The sequence below is a fragment of the Grampus griseus genome, assembly GCF_964374135.1.
Source record: "Grampus griseus genome assembly, chromosome: 16".
In the NCBI taxonomy this organism is placed as follows: domain Eukaryota; kingdom Metazoa; phylum Chordata; class Mammalia; order Artiodactyla; family Delphinidae; genus Grampus; species Grampus griseus.
In genome coordinates, this window is record NC_139010.1 from 74,287,876 (window position 1) to 74,299,973 (window position 12,098).

General features: G+C 40.7%; 1 protein-coding gene across 3 annotated transcripts in view; it reads right to left on the minus strand.

Annotated features, from left to right (window-relative positions):
- Nucleotides 1-494: 494 nt before the first annotated feature.
- CACUL1 (CDK2 associated cullin domain 1) overlaps nt 495-12,098 on the minus strand; it is a 68,760-nt gene continuing 57,156 nt past the window's right edge. For 2 of the 3 annotated variants that reach the window (XM_082674373.1, XM_082674372.1), the window contains exons 8-9: nt 6,140-6,183; nt 495-5,720 (exon numbers count right to left, since the gene is read on the minus strand). In XM_082674373.1, coding sequence (XP_082530499.1) covers nt 5,680-5,720; nt 6,140-6,183 — 85 coding nt within the window. In that variant the 3' untranslated portion in view covers nt 495-5,679. The remainder of the gene's footprint in view (nt 5,721-6,139; nt 6,184-12,098) is intronic. The other variant, XR_014297934.1, reaches the window with a different exon arrangement.

The following is a 12,098-nucleotide window of genomic DNA, read 5'->3' on the forward strand; positions in this document are numbered from 1 at the left end:
GTTCCTACTGTAAATTCTATTTAATAACATTTAAAGTATGTAAAGCCATTGCTACTTGTGGCTGCTGCATGAAAATGTAATTAACATTTGGATATTGATTTTGTTCCAGCAACCTTGATAAACTCATAAGTCTTCTAATTTGCCTTGTAGATATTTTGGATTTTCATAGATAATCTGATCATACAACATTAATCTGTTAATAGATGAGTCATATTAATTGATTTCCTAACATTAACAAATCTGCATTCCTGAGATAAATCCAATTTGGTCATCATTGATCATCATCATCACACACACACACACACACACAGAGTTTTTTTTATCACTGGTACAGAGGTGAAGATGGACACTCATCCTGAGGGCTAAATGACCGTGGTAGAATACTGAGTGTCATTATCGTTTATGAGGCATCATGAATGTACTGTAAGCAAAACCATATATTCTATATTAAAACAAAGTTCTAATAAACCAGGTAGCAACATAACAAGGCCAAGGACATCTATACAAGATTTATTTCATTAACCACAATGTTTTAGAGTGATGGTATGCACCCTAATACAGAAGGAGTGATCCAAAATCCATCAAGAGTTAAAGGTCAGAGCCAAAGTCAGTGGCTTTGAATCCCCGGTCAGTAGGAGTTTCATCCACCACTTTGTTTTTCTTGGATTAATAATAGAGTTGACGTACAGAACACCCTGTTCTAAGCTCCACTATGCTTTCCGACAAACAAGGACCACCAGAGACTAGACTTCATTGCTTCATCCTTGCTCTGGCTATGCTGGTGGGTGGCAAAAGCCTCTTGTCTGCATTTGGCCTCCCGTTTATTCTTAAGCATTCCTGTCTCCGGCCACAGCTCCCCACATCACGTCTGAATTGCACAGCTGTAATATTGACAAACAGGACTAATGAGAGCAATTCAATTGCCATCTGTTTAACAAAACATACCCTTCTAAGAAAATATCCAGTCTTACTGCATTTAGTACATGGTCATAACATTGAAATGACATGTGAGAATCAATACAAAATATATATTTTTTTCAAACCACAGAATTCACCCCAGAGCCACACCATAAATTTTCCAGAATTGTAAGCCATTAACATTGCATTTCTAAACAATGCAATCCAACCAGAAATGAAGATAATTTCCAATCAGCAGGGGTACAATATATACTAGGGTCCTAGAAGAATGCACCTCTGACTAGCATTTTCTTTAATTCTCCCACAGCCACTCCACCAACCTAAGTAGAAACAGTATATGTACTTGTGCCACTTAGCTCTGGAAAGAGGTTCAAAATAGGGTCTTGGCCAGTGGAGGTGGCAAAGTGTCAATGACTTGGTTAATAAACAGTGGGGACAGAAGAGCAATCCTTTCCTTTGGAAAGAACAAGGGTCCTTTCATATATCCTGGTGGCCAGAAACGGGCAAATTTCAACAAGGTAATGAAAATAACAGGAAAGCCATTTCTCCACAAACTCCTATGACCTCTATTTTAACTTCTGATAAACATGAACTTCAACTTATGCAATCTTATTGAAAACAGCAATCACAACCAAAAAGGTCCTTATAAACCTCTTCTAGGTGTCAGTCAAGGGATTCATACTCCGATCTTAAATTTTCAAGTCTCCTTAAGAGGCCTAAACCTGGGTTAAAGTAAACATAATACTCTGAAGCTCAAAGAGACACCATAAAAAAAAAAAAAAAAAAAAAAAAAGAAAGAAAAACCCAAAACATCGAAACCATGACTGGATAGCTCATGTAGAGGTTCTGTTTTGCTTTTTAATTGTAAAGTTTTTTTTAATATCTCAGATTAGTGTATATTCATAAAACAATGTTATCTAATAATAGCTGCTTTATTTAGACAATTGAATTTTCGCTCAAGGGCAATGCCTCTTGCATAATAATCATGGAAATAATAAACTGCAATAAAACAGAAGAAACATAAAAGAAAACAGAGCTAGTCTCAATGAGAAGATGACAAAATCTGGAAGGGCTACCCTGGGAGATTAAACAGGCTTATTTAAATACTATGATACAAGCGCTCCTGTTCACTTTCTAACCAATCTGGTTCAACCTTCTGGTTCACTCCAGAAACCAATCGTGTTTGTCAGATCACCATTACCTTTGCTAGTTACATGTGCACAGACCACCACTCTGAAGTTCTCCTTTTGTGCTGAAAAACTTTCAAATCCCTTGTTCGGTCAGTACAGAATATTGTGAGGTGATGCATGTGCAAACTCTTCCTGAGGAATTCTTTATGTGTGCAAATTTGCAGCCTGACAGAAAGCATGGCATGTAGCACGGGGAGTGACAGCTTTACGGGGCTGTAGTGCTGGAGATGCACGTGCGGTGTTAACAACCACGGGGCATCCAGTCTTCCGCAATCTCACTTACTCACAAATTGGCTTTCATCCCATGCCCCAAAGAAAGGGAGGGGAACCTCCTCAAACTTGCAAAAGGGACAGGAAAAAAAAGTAACTTTTCCACAAAATTTAATAATGCACAACTCATGCACCCAGGTTTTTGTTTCTTCTCACTAACTCTACCTAAGAACTAGTAGATTAAGAATCACAACACCAGGTTTCGCTCTCTGCCCCACAGAAAACAAAGCAGTTGGGTTAGGGTGCAGCTGTGACAACAGAGGATATGAGATGACACTGTTACTGAAGCTTAACGCCAACCTTTAAAATAAGCACCGTCTCTCAAAACGACGATCATGTACTGATGTTACGTGTCATCATTCCAAGGTGAGTGAACTGGCTTTCTTTGGAGCGTCTGGTTTCAGGCTGCACACACACACACTAGTCAGTATGGCCAAACCAACTGCATGTGTTGACTCATGAGACAATCAACCTGCTTTACAATTTTCTGCCTTCGATGATTTGGACCCCACAAAAAGCCAGTGTTTAACTGGAGTGCAGAAACTATATACTGTACTGGCAAGAAGAATACAAGTAAACACAAGAAGAAAATACTTTTAGGCAAACAGTGCTTAGTCAATACAAAATGGAGGCAAATCTCATTCCCCTCATGTTGCAAACTAAGACTTTCGTTAAGAATCCCAATTACATAAGCAAGGTCAACAATGACTTAAAGGAATAGTTTCTTCATACTGCAATGTACCTCAAGGGGCCAAAATGAGTAAGAAGCAGGTCGAATGCACTGGGAGAATGTGTATATTCTTTCTACAGTGCCTTCCAATCACAGCTTTGTGCCACTAAGCCCTCACCCACAGCAAGCTGCAGCCACTGTGCAAAAATGTACAGAGAAACTAACTTCTGCAAACTTTACTCTGCCCACTTTGTTAACACATACGTAATAATAAAAAGACAATACAAAATATTTCTCCATTAACTTAATAATGCAAAAAGCATCCAAAGATTTTAATGCCTATCCACATCCTAATACAATGCTTTTAGAGGGAAAGTTCCGTTGTTGGCCAAAGAATACTCCCTTCCCGGAAAAAGCATTTGGGTATATTACTAAGATACTGAAAAATTCATCCACATTTAAAGAAACATTCCAATTTCACTCCTTTCAAAAATATTATTAAAACCGCTCAAGAGTTCAGTTGCAGGTGTTATTTATAAGCCTGCAGCAAGCATTCCATTGAGTAAAGTAAAATTTGAACTTCTTGATAAAACTGAATTCTTCCTTGATATCAGAATGTTACTGGTGTAGCAAGTCAAACTGTACAGGGCACAGTGAGAGCCTGTATATATTCTTACAGTAATTCAGTGTTTCTCAATATAACCCAAGATGCTCACAGAGTGAAATGAGCCCAATTCAAAGCCCTCCTCAAAATCCACCAACCCTGGTTGATAAGTACTTAAAAAAATAAATCTGATGACCTTACTTTTACTTCTCTGAATACTCATGTTACAAACAGAGGACTTCTATTAGATGACTGAATTGCTCCTAACACTTCAAACTCGCCCCCCAGCCTGCTCCCCCAAAAAAGGACCAAGTGAATTGGCAGAGACAACTCTACGAACAACCCGAAAATCAGAAGCGTGATGGTCGGTACCCCGATGTGCCTTTTTTTGCCCCTAGTCCTCTGAAGACGTAAATATTAGTCTAACATAGCTGACACAGCCAAAGAGAGTCAAGCACATGCTCAATTTAGATTTAAGCAAAACTGTTTTTCCCTTGCCGCATCTTTCTATTTTACTTTGCCTTTCAAAAACAACTTGGCATAAGCTTCAGAGTCTTTTACAAGGAACTAAGTAGCACTGTGGGTGTATGGAAACAGAAAATATAGCTTGGCCACAGCCGGAAGGGGGCCTTGAAACAGCAGTGCTACTTTTTCTCTATTATACTCGAATATGATGTTTTAAAAGATGCAGACTGCAAACTTTTTAATGGTTTTTTTTTTGCGGTACGCGGGCCTCTCACTGTTGTGGCCTCTCCCGTTGCGGAGCACACGCTCTGGACGCGCAGGCTCAGCGGCCATGGCTCACGGGCCCAGCCGCTCTGCAGCATGTGGGATCCTCCCAGACCGGGGCCTGAACCCGTGTCCCCTGCATCGGCAGGCGGACTCTCAACCACTGTGCCACCAGGGAAGCCCCTGCAAACTTTTTTTAAGTACTTATCTCACCCATAAAAATGAAATCGATCAGGAATCCCACACCACTGACTGTGTGTGAATTTAATTACCGTATCTGCTTCGTAGAGCATCACAGGAATCAGCTTTTACCACTGGGTAATTCTCAACAATATTAAAAAGGGAGCTTTAGTGCTAAAGTACCGGCCAGCCCTAAACTAGTGTAATGCCAACACTCCAGCAGTCGGTGAGAGCATGTTAAGTGACGGAGGGAATGGAAATGGTCTACGAGAGTTGGTCCCCAACATTAACATGAACAAGCCACGGTGAGGCAGGAGGAAATCTGACCAACGTGCAACATGTTTCTATTTTCCCACTTATTTAGCATCCTGCTATGAAGTCACACCTGACATCTCGGCAAGTTAGTCTGTGATACCATCAACTTTTTCAGGAAGCATTTGTGAGTTTGACAACATGGTCACAGAGCTGCAAAGTGCACAAAGCTGAAGGCACAGAGTAGAAAAGTTGTGAACTGATGGTGCGGGCGGGGGTGGGGGGGAGAAGTTATATTGGAAGCAGAGTTAGCATCTTCCTGTAAGAAGACTTTCTAATGCTAAACAAAGACCAACTCTTTTAAAGGGGTTTGTTTTGGTTAGGGGTGAAAAATACTGTATTGTAATGATCTGCTTGATTTTAAAGCAAAAGATATCTTTCTGTATGAAACCAACATGCCAAAGTGCCAAGTCCGCAAATGAACAAAACAAGTGCTTTAAAAAAAAATAAAAAAGATTCTTCTGCTCTTATATTTTTGGAGGAAGCTGCTGACTTTGGCTGCTGGATCTCACTTAGCAATGGTCACTCTTCATGACGCTTGTTCCTCACGGAATCTGTAGATAAAGTCATTAGAAGATTGTCCCATTTCAAAATCATCCCCAAGTCTAGCAGCAACTGTTTTGTTTTTTGTTAGTTTTTTGTTTTTTAAAATTACAAACCAAAGTAAGAACTCCAACATCCTTTTCCAAGAACAGCTTGGTGACAGAGCTCCTGAGTGTCTGCAGGACCCCGCTGCGCTCTGAATACAGTCTCTGCAGCTCCAGTGTGTCCTCTTTTCAGGAAGGAAAGTACATTCAATACATTCACTATCTGTACCCTCTGGAACTTGCACATGCTGATGAGCTGTCTGAAAAAAACATCAGAAGAGTTAAAGTATCAACAGCCGACAGCATTTGATAATGGTAGGAATCTGTTTATTTGACACATATTTCTCACCCCTCTCCCAATCCCCCAAAAGGAGACCAGAGAAAACCTCAAAACCATGTGGTTTTGAATGAAGTGAAAGGGGACCAAATCATCAGGAGCTGAGTCTGGGCCCTTTATCTCATTCTAGTGGAGACTAAAGAACTGGCAGCCTCCTGACAACTGCCTGAAAACTGCCACCAGCGACTGGGCTTCAGAGCTGCCACAGCTTACAGAACAGTCTGACCCTGACTGCACACAGTGCCCTTGGAGACCACCATCAAGAACACTGGATATCATTATAACCAGTGGCTGCCTTACATCACAAAACCATCAAGGATGGTAAGGAACATCATTACTTACTATAAGCCAACTCATCCCCAGCTCTCTTCCGGGACTGGTCACCTCTGGGGATTAAAAAAAAGAAGAGGGAGTCAACAGAACTGACTGATAGCTTCACACAACAAAGCAGGAGAAATGAATTGGCAAAATTGACAATGGAAGTAGAGCAGGTATTTCAATGCTAACAACCTATTTTAAAACAGACATTAAACTTACAACAGTAGCTGAGTCATTTATAACCTGAATATTCTTAGCTAAAACGTGCTATCTTTTAAATATAGAAAGCTATTAAATAAAGGAAGGACTATCTATAAAGATGGTTTACCCTGGGTCCTAGAAATCGATTGACTAAAACATCTTTGAAGACAAACCTGGGCTCTACGATCGACATCCCTGGTGACCTGCATATAACAGGGCAAATTTCAAATATGGAATAGAAAAATTCAAAATCTTCCGCTAAAAGCCGTATTACGGGACCAGAAACTGCTTAAAGCTTCTGAAAAATCTCAGAATCTTAATGGACATGAATATCCTTCTTGCAGAAAGAAGAACGTGAACCTTTACAGAGAATAACCAGCTCATCTTAAACACCCACAGAATTTCTAGTTCCACTTTAGAGATAATAAAATAGAGGTCTGATTAAGTCCTATGCTATCTGTAAATCCTATTTTTGTTTCTCAGACAAATGACTAAAATGCTTAAGTAATGAGTAATAATAACCAATCCACTAGCTTTTTCTTTCCCGGTCTCTTAGCAACATCTACACAGTTGACCTCTTCCTTCCTGAAACACTCCGAGCTCTGCCCGACACTCCGTCCTTGGCCACTTTTTCTTCACCATGTAAAATTCTCCTTCGTCTAGGACAGCAGTCACACCAGTCCTGTGACTTGAAATACGATCCATATGCCAATGGCTCCCAGATTTCTATCACCAGTTCTGATTTCCTCCTGACACTTTGGCTTGTAGGTCCAACTGCCTCACAGCCACTGTCACTTGGACGACTTCCATCTACTGCAAATTTACCACGGCCAGAATGCACTCCATCCCCACTCTTTCCTCAGACTTCTTCAATAAATCACACCACCACCCGTCCAATTACTCAGGCCAAAATCCTAGCTCATCCTTGATTCCTCTCTTTCCCTCACTCTGGAGCATTCTGTCCCAGCACATAATCCAAAACCAACCACTCCTCAGCCCCATGGCTACAATCCCAATCCAAACCACTATCATCTCTCCCCTACACCACTGCAAGAGTCTTAGTATTAGTCCAGACAAGAGCCAGAGCAATCTTATGTAAAAGCATACATAAGATTATTTCATGCCCCTGATTAAAGCCCTTCAGTGGCTTTCCATCACAGTTAAAGAAAATCAATTCAAATGCATTTTCCCAGGGCTTCCCTGGTGGCGCAGTGGTTAAGAATCCGCCTGCCAATGCAAGAGACACGGGTTCGAGCCCTGGTCCGGGAAGATCCCCCATGCCGCGGAGCAGCTAAGCCCGTGCGCCACAACTACTGAGCCTGCGCTCTAGAGCCTGTGAGACACAACTGCTGAAGCCCGCGTACCTAGAGCCCGTGTTCCGCAACAAGAGAAGCCACTGCAAGGAGAAGCCCACGCACCTCAACGAAGAGTAGCCCCCGCTCGCCGCAACTAGAGAAAGCCCACACGCAGTAACGAAGACCCAATGCAGGCAGAAATAAATAAATAAATAAAATAAATTTATATATATATAAAATCATTTTCCCAGTCCTGTGAGATATGGCTCCTGCCTACCTCTTCAAGCTCATTTTCTACCCCTGTTCATTATACTTCAGCCACTCTGGCTCTCTTTCTGTCCCTTGGACATGTTAGCACTTCTGCACTTACTACTTTCTCTGCCTGCAACACTCTTCCCCTGAGTTAGCCACATGGCTATCTCCTTACGTTTAGCTGGAATTCTCCTCCTTAGGGGCATTACATCACCAAGTTAGCTGGAACAGCCCCTCATGCATGCCTTGGTCACTCACTCTCTATCCCATAATCTGTTTCATTTTCTGCCTAGCACTTATTATTACTTGAAATAATCTGTTTACACGTTTGTTACTTAACTCCCAACAGCAGAGCATAAGCTCCATAAAAACAGGAACTCTGCCTGTCTTGCTCACCCAGTACCTAGAGCAGCATCTAGCACATAATAGAAAATACAAAATATCTGCTGAATTAATAAGTGAATAATTCATAAACAGCCTCTACAGATGGATTAAAATGCAGCCCAAGTAATTATTTCATGCTTTTGTGTAATCCTCCAGATTACCAAAGTTTCCCACTTTCTTTCTCTGGTTACACTCAAGACCAGGACAGAAACCTCTTGCTGAGCTGGGTGAGGAGTCTTAAGGACCGGCAGGAAGAGAACACACCAAAGGGTCTCTGCAGGGTTCTTCTCTAGGCTGAGCATTTGGAGGAAAACTTAGCACAAACTAGCTTTAGACAGCCTAAAGAGCCCTAAACAGATCCGCCTTAATACTGCTTTTAAACACCTCTATTGTTAACACAGTATCTGGCCAAAGCCTGCTGAGAGTCTTACACTAGTATCATCACAGTAGCATTCACCAAATATTCTGAAACAAGTAAGTTAATGCTGAGCAAAAAGGAAGATACAGGATGGACCTTGTATCTGGAACCTCAACTTCTACAGACAGCCTTCATTCCCACCCCCCAAAATTTTTTTAAAAATGGAACATGCAAAAATAACAGGAGAAAAATGCAGATGTGAAAACAACAGAAGGCACAAAGAATGTAAGTGTGGTGTATGCATGCGAGAGGCTGCCAGAGACATTACCTAATAATGCTACAAGTCTAGAAAGCTATAAGCTGCCCTCAAAACCAGACCCCTGCTACTAAATGAAAAAGCCCCAATCCTCTCAGCTAGGAATGACCCTCTCAGCTAAAAGACCAATAATACTCCTAACAAGGTTCTATTTTGTTCCAGAAATCCAGGTAACAATCACTCAGCAAGAACATTTTACTTGCCTTTAAAAGCTATCTGGTAGACCCTCTGAAGAGGCCCATAGGCTGGTCTGAATGAGGATGCTCCATCTGAGAGACTGCATGCTAGACGTTCCCAAACGAGCTTATCTTCCATAATGTAATCTTGGACAACAAACACCAACCTGCCCTTCCCCCAATAAGCAATTCAATTATGCAGGTAATACATAAAAAGAAAATATTGCTCTTAGCTTGTACGTTACTTCTAGCTTTGAAATAACTCCACGCTATATTTCCATGAACCTAAAGATGTTTCACATAAACTCCAGCCCAAACGAGAATCTGTCCATTAACTGCAAAAGAGGATATATTTGATAATATTCACATATTATTTCAAAACATTTCAAAGACTTTCTCTGTGCCATCCACATTAAAGCTGTGCACTGCTTACTCCCTATATCACATAAATGGAACACAGCCTTAAATAAAAAAATAGTTTGCAAAGCTGAACAGGAATCATGTGATTGGCTAGATACAAACCATAAAATGACTGTTCATATCAGGATAGCCAGTAACAGAATTTTTGTTAGATAGCTTAGACTATATTTTTGCATCAGTGGACATCATTTCTTCCAAAACAATCCTAGCCAAATAATGGTCAAAGGCAGCATCAAGTTTGGCAGGGCAGAATATGGAAGGTCCATACACAAGTGCTGGAAGCACAGGCAAACTGTCTTCAGTTGCTAAGTATATGGTGCAGGCACACCCTTTCTGACCAGTCTGAGCCAGTCCAGCATGAGTCCAGAATGTCAGGTAAAGCAGGGCCTACTCTGTGCAAAGCACCCATCAGAATAAGTCACGAGGCAGCCTTTAATCCTCATAGTAAATGTATAATAATTTGTTAGCTTAATTCTAGAAATGGCTCAATTCAGTTTGTAAAATAAAACATTTTAATTTTATCAAGTTTTGGAATACTAGCATTTAAATTTCATATGAAAGAATTCCACTAAGAGAAACAAAAGTTCATATTTACACCAAAAGTCCAAGGCGTTTCCCTGAATATGACCAACTTGGCCTTGTCAGAACAGTGCTAGGCTAGTCCTTCAAAGGCAATGTTAAATGAGACTATTTATGGAGTCAGTCATCCCAAGCAGCTACACACCAAACAGTCCTGCACCCTGTTCTCTTATTCCAGTTCCAAAATTAGGATTACAAAAATATCTCTGGGGCTTCCCTGGTGGTGCAGTGGTTGAGAGTCCGCCTGCCGATGCAGGGGACACGAGTTCGTGCCCCGGTCTGGGAAGATCCCACATGCCACGGAGCGGCTGGGCCCGTGAGCCATGGCCACTGAGCCTGCGCATCCGGAAGCCTGTGCTCTGCAACGGGAGAGGCCACAACAAGTGATAGGCCCACGTATCGCAAAAAACAAAACAAAACAAAAAAAACTCTCTGGATATGTTTAAATAGTTACACACATTCTTCTGGAAGGTGAATTCAAGATGTTCAGAGAAATCTACAAGAGCTATCTTCCTACACTGCTTCACAGAAATACAAGTTTTCAGAAGGCTGTTTATTTGTTAAAGGCATCAGTAAGCTCATCTCTAAAATTAAAAGCAAACATTCAAATAAAACATGAGAAAAAGCATAAAAGACTTCAAAATTATGGTGAGCCTAGGAGAAAACATAAGAGGTATACTCAATGTATTCTGCATTTATTTAAAAACATCTAAGGAAAAACTTCTAACTATAATTCCAAATACATAAGCCACACAGAAAAAAACCTGATAAAGTTAGCTACATAAAGTAAAAAAAGTCTGCATGACTTCAAATAAAACAAAAAACCGCCATAAGCGAAGTCAAAAGAAACTGAGAAAAATAACTCTTATCTTGGGCAAACAATCAATCTCCTCACTATAGAAAGAGCTCCTAGAAACCAGGAAAAGAAGACGAACCATCAAATAGAAAAATGAGAAAACCAGAAACAGTTTACAGGAAAAGAAATAAAACATATGAAAATATGCTCAGCCTCACTCATATAATAAGAGAAATGCAAACGAAACCAACTCTGACTAATTATTTTTCACCTGCCAGATTGGCAAAAATTCAAAGTGTAACAACATACTCTAGGCAAGGCCATGAAGAACAGGCACTTTTAAACTTTGCTAGTGGATATGCAAAATGGCACAATCCCCTATGGGGGCAATTTGCCAATTTAATCAAAATTACCGCTGCATTTACTCTTGACCTTGCAATCTAACTTAAGGGAGTTATTCTCCAAACGTACTGACAACAGGTACAAAGTTACACACGCAGCACTCTCTGTAACAGCAGAAGACTGGAAATAATTCAGGTTGCCATCTACGGGGGACAGGTTAAATAAGTTATAGTACATCTACACAATGAAATGTGTAAGAAAGGAATAAAAATAAGAATATATACTGTATTCGATTATATCTATATAAAATAAGCACTGGAGGGAATCATAAGACACTAATAAAAACAGCTGCCTAAAAGCTGGGAGAGACAAGGAGACAGGTGGGAATAAAACTTCTCAGTATGTACTTTTTATACCTTTTTAAAAAAAACCCTATAAATAAATATATCAGCTCTTCAAAAATGAACGAGTAAAATTACTATAGCATTAAGTGGCCTCATTCAGTGTATGAAAATAATTGTTAGAAATATTACAATTGATGTCAGGAGACCCCTGACCACCGGACATCAGGGAGAGAAGTCAGCTGTTTACATGCAGAATCTCCCACTGGCCTTTCCTTGAAATAGGAAAGGCAGGGTTAGCAGGCCTGTCTACACAGCTTCCCTGTGATGGCTGAGTGAACCTTTCCAGTGTGAGCTGCCAGTGAGGGGAGTAATGACCCATGGATTACTCAGTGCTCCCTCTACCACATGAATAAAGATGCCACCAGGACAAAAAGGGAATAAATGCCAATCCATGGGTCAACAGAGAACAAATTATCTGCTTTCTTTCCTAACCTGTGCTGAAATTAGAAACTTAGGAACA